A 15199-nucleotide genomic window follows, 5' to 3' on the forward strand; every position below is an offset into this window, starting at 1 on the left:
AAGAGATTTTGCTATAGGCAGAATGCTTTGGAGTTGGATTCTATTGCACACAACTCAGCCCGTACTCTACACAGACCGGTGCGGAATAACCAATCAGAGCTGCAGTAGGCCTATATGCAAATAGACCATTGCCATATATGGATCTATGCCATTTACCTTGAACTGGACTGTGCTTACAGCTGTGGTCCTGAGTAGATGCGCTTGTTCTGGTATCAAAGCAAGAGCTGCATGTAGCCACGCGTGCACATTTTGTTCATATCCTAAACTAGTTAGTGAGTTATTAGCCCAGTTATAGATCTTTTTCTCATCAGTAATAGGGGAGTGATTGCTTCCTACAAGACCACAAATTGTGTACAATTCTTTGAAAAACTAGTCAGTTAAAGAGCTTTTTTTTGTCTTAAAACTTCTTTGGGATAGGTGGCGGTATTTTCACGTCCGGATGAAAAGCGTGCCCAAAGTAAACTGCCTGTCACTCAGGCCCAGAAGCTAGGATATGCATATAATTGGTAGATTTATATAGAAAACACTCTAAAGTTTCCAAAACTGTTACAATTATGTCTGTGAGTATAACAGAACTGATATGGCAGGCAAAACCCCGAGGACAAACAACCACCCCCCCCCAAAAAACAAAAAAACACCTTACCCTTGTTTTCAATGGCTAGTACTATAATTATAAGCCCAAGTCCTCCCAAATTGCAGTTCCTAGGGCTTCTACTAGATGTCAACAGTCTTAAGAAAGAGTTTCAGGCTGGTTTTTGGAAAAATGACCCAGAAATTGTAGTTTTTCTAGGTGGCTCCCATTTTGGCTGTAGTGTTTCTAAGCGCGTGGAGGAAAGCGTGTTCTTTCTTATTTATCTCTGGTAATGAACATACTATTCTCCGTCTTAAATTGTATCGTTTATTTGCGTATTAGGATACCTAAGGTTTGATTAAAAACGTTGTTTGACTTGTTTGGAAAAGTTTATTAGTAACGTTTGGGATTAATTTTGTATGCGTTTTGATGGAGGTAAACTGAGTCGATTATTGACTGAAGCAAATAGGCAGAGGGTGGCATAATTTGTCAAATTCTCTGTAATAATGGTATGGGAATAAAAATGCATTTTATTTTGTAAAGTTGTTTAGTATTAGGTAGCATTGCCAATAAATTGTTTAACTTGGGTCAAATGTTTCGGGTAGCCTTCCACAAGCTTCCCACAATAAGTTGGGGGAATTTTGGCCAAATCCTCCTGGCAGAGCTGGTGTAACTGAGTCAGGTTTGTAGGCCTCCTTGCTCACACATGCTTTTTCAGTTCTGCCCACACATTTTCTATAGGATTGAGGTCAGGGCTTTGATGGCCACTCAAATACCTTGACTTTGTTGTCCTTAAGCCATGTTGCCACAACTTTGGAAGTATGCTTGGGTCATTGTCCATTTGGAAGACCCATTTGCGACCAAGCTTTAACTTCCTGACTGATGTCTTGAGATGTTGCTTCAATATATCCACATAATTTTCTTTCCTCATGATGCCATCTATTTTGTGAAGTGCACCAGTCCCTCCTGCAGCAAAGCACCCCCACAACATGATGCTGCCACCCACGTGCTTCACGGTTGGGGTGGTGTTCTTCGGCTTGCAAGCCTCCCCCTTTCTCCTCCAAACATAACAATAGTCATTATGTCCAAAACAGTTCTATTTTTGTTTCATCAGACCAGAGGACATTACTCCAAAAAGTACGATCTTTGTCCCCATGTGCAGTTGCAAACCGTAGTCTGGCTTTTTTATGGCGGTTTTGGAGCAGTGGCTTCTTTCTTGCTGAGCTGCCATTCATGTTATGTCGATAAAGGACTCGTTTTACTGTGGATATAGATACTTTTGTACCTGTTTCCTCCAGCATCTTCACAAGGTCCTTTGCTGTCGCTCTGGCATTGATTTGCACTTTTCGCACCAAAGTATGTTAATTTGTAGGACACAGAACGCGTCTCCTTCCTGAACGGTATGACGGCTGCGTGGTCCCATGGTGTTTATACTAAAGTACTATTGTTTGTACAGATGAACGTGGTACCTTCAGGCGTTTGGAAATTGCTCCCAAGGATGAACCAGACTTGTGGAGGTCTACAATTTTTTGGGTTCTGAGGTCTTGGCTGATACCTTTATTTTTCCCATGATGTCAAGCAAAGAGGCACTGAGTTTGAGGGTAGGCCTTGAAATACATCGACAGGTACACCTCCAATTGACTCAAATTATGTCAATTATCCTATCAGAAGCTTCTAAAGCCATGACATCATTTTCTGGAATTTTCCAAGCTGTTTAAAGGCACAGTCAACTTAGTGTATGTAAACTTCTGACCCACTGGACTTGTGATACAGTGAATTATAAGTGAAATAATCTGTCTGTAAACAATTGTTGGAGAAATGACTTGTGTCATGCACAAAGTAGATGCAAAACTTGCCAAAATCATAGTTTGTTAACAAGACATTTGTGGAGTGGTTGAAAAACAAGTTTTAATGGACTACAACCTAAGTGTATGTAAACTTCGACTTCAACTGTATATCCTACCAACGGGACATTAAAAACTGTAATATTTTATGTTTCACCGAGTCGTGGCTGAACAACAACATTAAGAAGATACATCTGATGGGTTATACACTCTATCGACAGGACAGAACACCAGCCTTTGGTAAGACACGGGGCGAGTGCCTACGCATATTTGTGAGCAATAGCTGGTGCACAATATCTAAGGAAGTCTCAGGGTTTTAATCGCCTGAGGTAGAGTATCTCATGATAAGCTGTACACCACACTATCTACATAGAGAGTTCATCTGTATTTTTCGTAGCCGTCTATATACCACCACAGACAGAGGCTGGCACTAAATCCACACTCATTGAGCTATATTCCGCCATAAGCAAACAGGAAAATGCTCATCCAGAGGTGGCGCTCCTAGTGGCCGGGGACTTTAATACAGGGAAACTTAAATCGGTTTTACCTAATTTCTATCAGCTAAATGTGCAACCAGAGAGAAAAAAAAATTTGACCACTAACTCCACACACAGAGACACGTACAAAGTTCTCCCTCCATTTGGCAAATCTGACCATAACTCTATCCTCCTGATTCCTGCTTACAAGCGAAAATTGACTGCACGGCCAGGCACAACTCCAACACCATCATTAAGTTTGCTGATGACACAACAGTGGTAGGCCTGATCACCGACAACGATGAGACAGCCTATAGGGAGGAGGTCAGAGACCTGACCGTGTGGTGCAAAGACAACAACCTCTCCCTAAATGTGATCAAGACAAAGGAGATGATTGTGGACGACAGGAAAAGGAGGACCGAGGACGCCCTCATTCTCATCGACAGGGCTGTTGAGAGCTTCAAGTTCCTTGGCATCCACATCACCAAAAAACTAACATGGTCCAAGCACACCAAGACAGTCATGAAGAGGGCACGACAAAACCTATTCCCCCTCAGGAGACTGAAAATACTTGGCATGGGTCCTCAGATCCTCAAAAGGTTCTACAGCTGCACCATCGAGAGCATCCTGATGCGTTGCATCACTACCTGGTATGGCAACTGCTCGGCCTCCGACCGCAAGGCACTAGAGGCACTAAATGCTTCAGTCTGGTTTTAGACCCCATCATAGCACTGAGACTGCACTTGTGAAGGTGGTAAATGACCTTTTAATGGCGTCAGACCGAGGCTCTGCATCTGTCCTCGTGCTACTAGACCTTAGTGCTGCCTTTGACACCATCGATCACCACATTCTTTTGGAGAGACTGGAAACCCAAATTGGTCTACACGGACAAGTTCTGGCCTGGTTTAGATCTTACCTGTCGGAAAGATATCAGTTTGTCTCTGTGAATGGTCTGTCCTCTGACAAATCAACTGTACATTTCGGTGTTCCTCAAGGTTCCGTTTTAGGACCACTATTGTTTTCACTATATATTTTACCTCTTGGGGATGTTATTCGAAAACATAATGTTAACTTTCACTGCTATGCGGATGACACACAGCTGTACATTTCAATGAAACATGGTGAAGCCCCAAAATTGCCCTCGCTAGAAGCCTGTGTTTCAGACATAAGGAAGTGGATGGCTGAAAACTTTCTACTTTTAAACTCGGACAAAACACAGATGCTTGTTCTAGGTCCCAAGAAACAAAGAGATCTTCTGTTAAATCTGACAATTCATCTTGATGGTTGTAAAGTCGTCTCAAATAAAACTGTGAAGGACCTCGGCGTTACTCTTGACCCTGATCTCTCTTTTGACGAACATATCAAGACTGTTTCAAGGACAGCTTTTTTCCATCTACGTAACATTGCAAAAATCAGACATTTTCTGTCCAAAAATGATGCAGAAAAATTAATCCATGCATTTGTTACTTCTAGGTTAGACTACTGCAATGCTCTACTTTCCGGCTACCCGGATAAAGCACTAAATAAACTTCAGTTAGTGCTAAATACGGCTGCTAGAATCCTGACTAGAACCAAGAAATTTGATCATATTACTCCAGTTCTAGCTTCCCTACACTGGCTTCCTGTTAAGGCAAGGGCTGATTTCAAGGTTTTACTGTTAACCTATAAAGCGTTACATGGGCTTGCTCCTACCTATCTTTCCGAGTTGGTCCTGCCGTACATACCAATACGTACGCTACGGTCACAAGACGCAGGCCTCCTAATTGTCCCTAGAATTTCTAAGCAAACAGCGGGAGGCAGGGCTTTCTCCTATAGATCTCCATTTTTATGGAACAGTCTGCCTACCCATGTGAGAGACGCAGACTCGGTCTCAACCTTTAAGTCTTTACTGAAGACTTATCTCTTCAGTAGGTCATATGATTGAGTGTAGTCTGGCCCAGGAGTGTGAAGGTGAACGGAAAGGCTCTGGAGCAACGAACCGCCCTTGCTGTCTCTGCCAGGCCGGTTCCCCTCTCTCCACTGGGATTCTCTGCCTCTAACCCTGTTACAGGGGCTGAGTCACTGGCTTGCTGGTGCTCTTTCATGCCGTCCCTAGGAGGGGTGCGTCACTTGAGTGGGTTGAGTTACTGACGTGATCTTCCTGTCTGGGTTGGCGCCCCCCCTTGGTTTGTGCTGTGGTGGAGACCTTTGTGGGCTATACTCGGCCTTGTCTCAGGATTGTAAGTTGGTGGTTGAGGATTTCCCTCTAGTGGTGCGGGGGCTGTGCTTTGGCAAAGTGGGTGGGGTTATATCCTTCCTGTTTGGCCCTGTCCGGGGGTTTCTTCGGATGGGGCCACAGTGTCTCCTGACCGCTCCTGTCTCAGCCTCCAGTATTTATGCTGCAGTAGTTTATGTGTCGGGGGGCTAGGGTCAGTTGGTTACCTGGAGTACTTGTCCTGTCTTATCCAGTGTCCTGTGTGAATTTAAGTATGCTCTCTCTAATTCTCTCGTTCTCTTTTTCTCTCTGAGAACCTGAGCCCTAGGACCATACGTCAGGACTACCGGGCATGATGACACCTTGCTGTCCCCAGTCCGCCTGGCCTTGCTGCTATTCCAGTTTCAACTGTTCTGCCTGCGGTTACGGAACCCCTATCTGTCCCAGACCTGCTGTTTTCAACTCTTAATGATCGGCTATGAAAAGCCAACTGAGATTTATTCCTGATTATTATTTGACCATGCTTGTCATTTATGAACATTTTGAAAATCTTGGCTCTCTCTAATTTTCTCCTTCTCTCTTTCTTTCTGTCGGAGGACCTGGGCCCTAGGACCATGCGTCGGGACTGCCGCCCGTGGTGACTCCTTGCTGTCCCCAGTCCGCCTGGCCTTGCTGCTATTCCAGTTTCAGCTGTTCTGCCTGCGGTTATGGAACCGCCACCTGTCCCAGACCTGTTGTTTTTCAACTCTTGATGATCGGCTATGAAAAGCCAACTGAAAATTATTCATGATTATTATTTGACCATGCTTGTCACTTATGAACATTTTTGAACATCTTGGCATAGTTCTGTTATAATCTCCACCCGGCACAGCCAGAAGAGGACTGGCCACCCCTCATAGCCTGGTTCCTCTCTAGGTTTCTTCCTAGGTTTTGGCCTTTCTAGGGAGTTTTTCCTAGCCACCGTGCTTCTACACCTGCATTACTAGCTGTTTGGGGTTTTAGGCTGGGTGTCTGTACAGCACTTCGAGATATTAGCTGATGTACGAAGGGCTATATAAAATAAAATTGATTGATTGATTGATAGAGGGTAGTGTGTATGGCCCAGTACATCACAGGGGCCAAGCTTCCTGCCATCCAGGACCTCTATACCAGGTGGTGTCAGAGGAAGGCCCTAAAAATTGTCAAAGACTCCAGCAACCCTAGTCATAGACTGTTCTCTCTGTTACTGCACGTCCAAGAGGCTTCTAAACAGCTTCTACCCCCAAGCTATAAGACTCCTGAACAGCTAATCAAATGACTCTGTACCCGTACCCCCTGTATATAGCCCAACTATTGTTATTTACTGCTCTGGACAGTTCTGACCTAGAATATGTGGACAACTACAAATACCTAGGGTGTCTGGTTAGACTGTAAACTCTCCTTCCAGACTCACATTAAGCATCTCCAATCCAAAATGAAATCTAGAATCGGCTTCCATTTCGCAACAAAGCCTCCTTCACTCATGCTGCCAAACATACCCTCGTAAAACTGACTATCCTACCGATCCTTGACTTCGCCGATGTCATTTACAAAATAGCCCCCAACACTCTACTCAGCAAACTGGATGTAGTCTATCACAGTGCCATCCGTTTTAGCACCAAAGCCCCATATACTAACCATCACTGCGACCTGTATGCTCTCGTTGGCTGGCCCTCACTACATATCCGTCGCCAAACCCACTGGCTCCAGGTTATCTATAAGTCTTTGCTAGGTAAAGCTCCGCCTTATCTCAGGTCACTGGTCACCATAGCAACACCCACCCGTAGCACGCGCTCCAGCAGGTATATTGCACTGGTCATCCCCAAAGCCAACACTTCCTTTGGCCGCCTTTCCTTACAGTTCTCTGCTGCCAATGACTGGAACGAATTGCAAAAATCTCTGAAGCTGGAGTCTTATATCTCCCTCTCTAACTTTAAGCATCAGCTGTCAGAGCAGCTTACCGATCACTGTACCTGTACACAACCAATCTGTAAATAGCACACCCAACTACCTCATCATCCCCATATTATTACTTACCCTCTTGTTCTTTTGCACCCCAGTATCTCTACTTGCACATCATCATCTGCACATCTATCACTCCAGTATTAACCTCTAACGAGCCTCTACCCCGGGTCCGGGATCACCCCTCACCCCCCCACACACTGATTAGCATAGCTAGCATAGCTTCACAAGTAGATAGTAGCATCTAAATATCATTAAATCACAAGTCCAAGACACCAGATGAAAGATACAGATCTTGTGAATAAAGCCACCATTTCAGATTTTTAAAATGTTTTACAGGGAAGACAAAATATGTAAATCTATTAGCTAAACACGTTAGCAAAATACACCACTTTTCTAACTCCATCAGTTTCTTACTACTTCAGGTGCTATCACCAATTCGGCTAAACTAAGATATTGATAGCCACTAACAAAGAAAAAACCTCTTCAGATGACAGTCTGATAACATATTTATGGTATAGGATAGGTTTTGTTAGAAAAAAGTGCATATTTCAGGTAGAAATCACAGTTTACAATTGCACCTACCATCACAAGACGACTAGAATTACTATAGAGAGCAACGTGTATGACCAATTTACTCTTAATAAAACATTTCATAAGAATAGACAAAGCATAGCAATGGAAAGACCCAGATCTTGTGATTCCAGACAATATTTCAGATTTTCTAAGCGTTTTACAGCGAAAACACAATAAATCGATAAGTTAGCATACCACATGTGAAAACGTTACCAGAGCATCGATTCCAGCCAAAGAGCGCTATAACGTAATCACCGCCAAAATATATTAATTTTTTCACTAACCTTCTCAGAATTCTTCCGATGACACTCCTGTAACATCATTTTACAACATACATATACAGTTTGTTCGAAAAGGTGCATATTTAGCCATACAAAACCGTGGTTACACAATAAAAATACTAGGAAATCAAGCCTCAATATGTCTGACGTCATCTATCAGAGTGATCTAGTTTAATTGAAAGCTAATCATATACTTGACTAAAAAATACAGGGTTGACAGGAATCGAAAGACAAATTAGTTCTTAATGCAACCGCTGATTTACATTTTTTAAATTATCCTTACTTTTCAATACAGGTTGCGCCAAGCGAAGCTATAGCAAACAAGATGGCGACATAAACGTTTAACATTTATCGACAGAAACACGATTTATCATCATAAATTGTTCTTACTGTGAGCTGTTCTTCCATCAGAATCTTGGGCAAAGAATCCTTTCTTGGGTCGAATCTTCTTTTGGTCGATAGATGTCCTCTGTCCTTCGAAATATCCACTAACGATCGAACGGGACCCCGAAACGTGTCCAAAGTTTCAGAGTGCACAACAAAGAAATTCCTCAAAATCGCACTAAACTGATATAAATTGCTATAAAACGGTTCAAATTAACTACATTATGATGTTTTTAACAACTATAACGACTGAAAACATGACCGGAGAAATATCACTCTCTAAAAAACGATTTGGAAGGAGGCAGGTCTGATGTCCATTTTGCGCATGACGCATGCAGGGAGAGAGCGGTACTTCTACGTTTTCGTGTTTTATAGTGGCTCTGATTGTGCAATAGACTCCATTCAAAACGTGATGACGTACAGACACCCAGAGGAAGACGTAGGCAGTGTCGGTTTCTTCATAGCATTCACTGTCGCCTTAAAAACAGACTCCAGATCAGGGGTAAAAATTTCTGAAATCTGACCCCTGTCATGAAAAGTGCTGTAGATATTGTTCTGTACCACTCAGAGACAAAATTCCAACGGCTATAGAAACTAGAAAGTGTTTTCTATCCAATAATAACAATAATATGCATATTGTACGATCAAGAATTTAGCACGAGGCAGTTTAATTTGGAGACCCAAATATGCTAATGCGGAACAGCACCCCCTATAGTTCCAAGAAGTTTATTAATGCTGAATTGTAATTATTTTCACCTCTATGGTCTATTTATTGCCTACCTCCCTACATTTGCACACACTGTACATAGATTTTGACATTTTTCTTTTCTTTTGTGTTATTGACTGTACGTTTGTTTATGTGCAACTCTGTTGTTGTTTTTGTTGCACTGCTTTGCTTTATCTTGGCCAGGTCGCAGTTGTAAATGAGAACTTGTTCTCAACTGGCCTAGCTGGTTAAATAAAGGTTCAATTAAAATAAAATAAAACAAATAATTAAAGAGCAGCATGTTTTATTTTTTTATTTTTTTAATCGCTTACTTTTTTAGGGATTTTCTTAAAACTGCATTGTTGGTTAAAGGCTTGTAAAGTAAGCATTTCACTATAAGGTCTACACAGGTTGTATTTTGCGCATGTGACAAATAAAATTTGATTTGACATGGCCCACCGGTCATATTTGAAATCCGGTGGTCATCCTTTGTAATGTATATCCAGATTTGTCCTCAGTGTCGTTTTTTAAGCTAATCAACCCAACATGGTGTTACTGCTAGAGGGGATTTTGATCTCCACACACACTTTTGTAACCATTATTAACTCAGGACATTCAAGTCTACAATAAAACCTACACATCATTCTTTCCACTGTCATACTCTCAGTGCTGTCTATAATTCAACTGCACATCATGTTTACCCTCAAAGCTGTGTGGAAACAATTGATATAGTACAGTCAGCAGTAGAGAGAGCACAGGGAAAGAACAGAGAAGGGCTTAGCTGTCTCGAAATGCATGCAAAGACAAAGGAAAAGTAATGCCTCCCTAGACAGCCATATTGTTACATATACAAATCCACCTACCACAAATCCAGACTTTACTGAGCAGCTGTGTGCTCTGTTGACCGTGTGTGTGTGTGTGTGTGTGTGTGTGTGTGTGTGTGTGTGTGTGTGTGTGTGTGTGTGTGTGTGTGTGTGTGTGTGTGTGTGTGTGTGTGTGTGTGTGAACCCAATCTCAGCCAGCCAGCTCCACTCTTGTCCTGGTCATATGTGGCTCCTTCCAGTCTGCACATTCACTTAGAGCCCACAGCAGCAGCAATGTTAGTCTGGGAAAGGAGAGGCTAAGATATCCAGGACTGAGGCCAGGAATGAGGCTTGGGACTGAAGCTTTGACTAGAGTTGTAGCCTACTCACAGGGAGCTGTGTCTAGGTTAGCTCCCCCTGTCTAACGCCTCCTTAGGCAGCCAGGCAGAGAGCCGGTAGCCCTTGTCTCTCAGCCGAGTCGCTCCTCTTTCCCGGTCTTTCCTCTCTCCTCCCCCCACTAAGAACAGGCTGTGCTGACCGTCCAGGAATCCACACCACACTAACCCTCTCCCTTCCCCCTTGGGTCGGTTCCTACCTCGAGTGTAGCCTCTTGCTGGCCAGATCCTGGTCAACAGTGTTAGCAGACTGAGCCATGGGCAGCCTCCTCCAGTAGCTAACCCTTCACAAATATTTCCTCCAGCTGCTCAATACTTCCCAGTGCTGCAACTGCGTCCTTCCCAGCAGACCTCTCTACCTCTCTCTCTCTCCTTCCCTCTCTCTCAGCACAGAAATGGCAGCTGCTGAGGAAGTGAGGTATTGTGCAAATAAATCCATATAAGGCAAGCCCCTCCCCTGTTGCTGACATCACAGAGCAGAGAGTGATGCATGTTTGGTGTGAGTATGAGGGAGGGAGGGAACAAGCAGGGCTGCTGACTGCAGAAGGGGAAATCCCAATATCTGTCTGATACATAGGTCACACACATACACACTTATGGGCACACACACTCACATGAATGCACGCACGCACGCACACACACACACACACAGAGGCTCTTTTTCTCACTTTTCTCTTTGTTCTCTTTCTCTGTCTTACTGTATGCTGAGCGATAGCGTTTTTCTGGTCTCTTTTCAAAGCACATAGCTCCACCTGGGTTTTTCCCACAGGGTCCCTTCCCCAATTTGGCTTGCATCTATCCTTTTCCAGCTTCCTTTTCTCGCTATCTTTTCACATGTTCAATTTAATTGTTTCCCCACATCATATAAAATAATTTCAGGTTATTTTCCTTTTAACTGTCATTATCTCTTGGGAAACATGTCAATAGACAAGTTACACTAAAGTAATCACTGCTTACTGAGTTGTCAGTCTGTGTTTATGGCAGGGTAGTGACAAGTATGTATGCATTTATTTGTATTTTTTATTTAACTAGGCCAGTGAGTTAAGAACAAATTCTTATTTACAATAACTGCCTACCGGGAAACAGTGGGTTAACTGCCAGAATCTTACCTTGTCAGCTCAGGGATTCAATCTCACAACTTTGCGGTTACTGGCCCAATGCTCTAACCACTAGGCTACCTGCCGCATTATGGCAGCCCCCTTTTTTTTCTGCAAAAAAGATGCAGAAAAGCTAATCCATGCTTTGTCACTTCTAGATTTGACTCCTGCAATGCTCTACTCTCCGGCCAACTGGATAAAGCACCAAATTAACTTCAGTTAGTGCTAAATACGGCTGCCAGAATCTTGACTAGAGCTAAAATATTTGATCATATTACTCCAGTGCTAGCCTCTCTACACTGGCTTGCTGATAAGACTAAGGCTGATTCCAAGGTTTTATTGCTAACCTACAAAGCATTACATGGACTTGCTCCTACCTATCTCTCTGATTTGGTCCTGCCGTACATAGCTACACGCACGCTACACTGCAGTCACAAGACGCAGGCCTCCTAATTGTCCCTAGAATTTCTTAGCAAACAGCTGGAGGCAGAGCTTTCTGCTATAGAACTCAAGTTTTATGGAATGGTCTGCCGATCCATGTGAGAGATGCAGCCTCGGTCTCAACCTTTAAGTCTTTACTGAAGACTCATCTCTTCAGTAGATCCTATGATTGAGTGTAGTCTGGCCCAGGGGTGTGAAGGTGAAGGGCAAGGCACTGGAGTGAAGAACGGCCATTGCTGTCTCTGCCTGGCTGGCTCCCCTCTCTCCCCTGAGATTCTCTGTTGTTGACCCTATTACGGGGGCTGAGTCACTGGCTTAGTAGTGCTCTCCCATGACATCTCTAAGAGGGGTGTGTCACATCGTACCAGGCTTTTTCACAATACTCGACTTGAGTGGGTTGAGTCACTGACATGATCTTCCTGTCCGGTTTTGCGCCCCCTCGGGCTCGTGCAGTGAGGGAGATCTTTGTGGGCTATACTCAGCCTTGTCTCAGGGTAGTGCGCTGGTGGTCTGTTGGTATTCCTCTAGTGGTGTGGGGGTTGTGCTTTGGAAAAGTGGGTGGGATTATATCCTGCCTGTTTGGTCCTGTCTAGGGGTATCATCGGACGGGGCCACAGTGCCCCCGACCCCCGTCTCAGTCTATGCTGCAATAGTCTATGTGCCAGGGGGCAAGGGTCAGTCTGTCCTATCTGGTGTATTTCTCTTGTCTTATCTAGTGTCCTGTGTGAACTTAAGTATGCTCCCTCTAATTATCCCATCTCTCTTTCTCTGCTCATGCAGGACCTGAGCCCTAGGACCATGCCTCAGGAGTACCTAGCTGTCCCCGTCCCCAGTCCACCTGGTCGTGCTGCTGATCCAGTTTCTACTGTTTTGCCTGTGGCGATGGAACCCTGACTTGTTCACCGGACGTGCTACCTTGTTGTGCTGCTGCTCCAGTTTCAACTGGTCTGATGCGGCTACATAACTGACCTGTTCACCGGACTTGCTACATGCTGTTATCAACCCTCTCTCTCCCTCTCTCTCTCTCCTTCTCTACCGCACCTGCTGTCGTATCCTCTGAATTCTCGGCTATGAAAAGCCAACTGACATTTTCTCCTGAGGTGCTGACCTGTTGCACCCTCTACAACCACTGTGATTATTATTTGACACTGCTGGTCATCTATGAACGTTTGAACATCTTGAAGAAAGATCTGGCCTTAATGGCCATGTACTCTTATAATCTCCACCCGGCACTGCCAGGAAAGGACTGGCCAAACCTCAGAGCCTGGTTCCTCTCTAGGTTTCTTCCTAGGTTCCTGCCTTTCTTGGGAGTTTTCCCTAGCCATTGTGCTTCTATATTTGCATTGCTTGCTCTTTGGGGGTTGAGGCTGGTTTTCTGTATAAGCACTTTGTGACATCTGCTGATGTAAAAAGAGCCTTGTAAATATATTTGACTGAGGAGCAAGTCGCTGCTTTGAGGTTTGCAGAGAACAACAGGGTGTTGTCCAGGGTCAAGCCAAGGATCTTTGCACTCTGGGAGGGGGACACCGAAGTGTTGTCAACCGTGATGGAGAGGTCTTGGAGCGAGCTGGCCATCCCCGGGAGGAAGAGCAGCTACGTCTTGTCAAGGTTGAGCTTAAGGTGGTGGACCGACATCCAAGCTAAGCTATCTTCCAGGCATGCAGAGATGCGTGTTGCCACCTGGGTGTCAGAAGGGGGAGAAGAAAAGTAGTTAAGTGTTATCCACATAGTAATTATAGGAGAGAACATGTGAGGATATGAAGGAGCCGAGTGACCTGGTGTATAGAGAGAAGAGGAGAGGACCAAGAACAAAGCCCTGGGGGACACCAGTAGTGAGAGTATGTGGTACAGACACAGATCCTCTCCACGTCACCTTGTAGGAGCAGCCGGCCAGGTAAGATGCATTCTAAGAGTGTGCAGAGCCTGAGACACCCTGGCTTGGTAGGGTGGACAGGAGGTTCTGATGGTTCACGGCGTTGCAGTCAGTGGATAGATCTAGGAGGATGATAACAGGGGAGAGAGAGTCAGCTTTGGCAGTGTGGATAGCCTCCATGAAACAGAGAAGACCAGACTCAGTTGAGTGACCCATCTTGAAACCTGACTGGTTACGGTCAAGAGGATCGTTCTGAGAGAGATAGCAAGGGAGTTGGTCAGAGATAGAATACTCAAGTATTTTGAAAATAAAAGAAAGAAGGGATATTGGTCTAAAGTTTTTTTTATTTCAGAGGGGTTGAGTGTTTATTTCTATTTTCTTTTTTTAAATGTTGGGGTAGATCAGCTTTAATTTTGCGGATAGGTTGTAGCTTTCATCAATGTAAATGTCTGCATCATTTCCAATCCCCCATATATTTTTGTGATAAATATATATACACAGTTGAAGTCGAAAGTTTACATACACCCTAGCCAAATACATCTCAACTCAGTTTTTCACAACTCCTGGCATTTAATCCAAGTAAAAATTCCCTGTCTTAGCTTAGGTCAATTACGATCACCAAATTATTTTAAGAATGTGAAATGTCAGAATAATAGTAGAGAGAAGGATTTATTTCAGCTTTTATTTCTTTCATCACATTCCCAGTGGGTCAGAAGTTTACATACACTCAATTAGTATTTGGTATCATTGCCTTTAAATTGTTTAACTTGGGTCAAATGTTTCAGGTAGCCTTCCACATGCTTCCCACAATAAGTTGGGTGAATTTTGGCCCAATCCTCCTGACAAGAGCTGGTGTAACTGAGTCAGGTTTGTAGGCCTCCTTGCTCACACACGCTTTCTCAGTTCTGCCCACAAATTTTCTATAAGATTGAGGTCAGGGCTTTGTGATGGCCACTCCAATACCTTGACTTTGTTGTCCTTAAGCCATGTTGCCACAACTTTGGAAGTATGCTTGGGTCATTGTCCATTTGGAAGACCCATTTGCTACCAAGCATTAACTTCCTGACTGATGTCTTGAGATGTTGCTTCAATATATCCACATAATTTTCCTACCTCATGATGCCATCTATTTTGTGAAGTGCACCAGTCCCTCTTGCAGCAAAGCACCCCCACAACATGATGCTGCCACCCACATGCTTCACGGTTGGGGTGGTGTTCTTCGGCTTGCCAGCCTCCCCTTTTTCCTCCAAACATAACGATGGTCATTCTGGCCAAACAGTTCTATTTTTGTTTCATCAGACCAGAGGACATTTCTCCAAAAAGTATTTTTGTCCCCATGTGCAGTCGCAAACCGTAGTCTGTCTTTTTTATGTCGGTTTTGGAGCAGTGGCTTCTTCCTTGCTGAGCTGCCATTCAGGTTATTTCGATATAGGACTCGTTTTACTGTGGATATACAGTGAGGGAAAAAAGTATTTGATCCCCTGCTGATTTTGTACGTTTGCCCACTGACAAAGAAATTATCAGTCTATAATTTTAATGGTAGGTTTATTTGAACAGTGAGAGACAGAATAACAACAA

The 15199-nt window shown here is 43.9% G+C and overlaps 1 protein-coding gene across 3 annotated transcripts in view; it reads right to left on the reverse strand.

Annotated features, from left to right (window-relative positions):
• Positions 1 to 10604, reverse strand: part of LOC139552337 (G-protein-signaling modulator 1-like) — a 61649-nt gene extending 51045 nt beyond the window's left edge. For all 3 annotated transcript variants that reach the window (XM_071363964.1, XM_071363963.1, XM_071363965.1), the window contains exon 1: positions 10411 to 10604. In XM_071363964.1, the coding sequence (XP_071220065.1) occupies positions 10411 to 10469 (59 nt within the window). In that variant the 5' untranslated portion in view covers positions 10470 to 10604. The remainder of the gene's footprint in view (positions 1 to 10410) is intronic.
• Positions 10605 to 15199: the final 4595 nt, after the last annotated feature.

The sequence above is a fragment of the Salvelinus alpinus genome, chromosome 24 (genome assembly GCF_045679555.1).
Source record: "Salvelinus alpinus chromosome 24, SLU_Salpinus.1, whole genome shotgun sequence".
NCBI classification, from domain to species: Eukaryota; Metazoa; Chordata; class Actinopteri; order Salmoniformes; family Salmonidae; genus Salvelinus; species Salvelinus alpinus.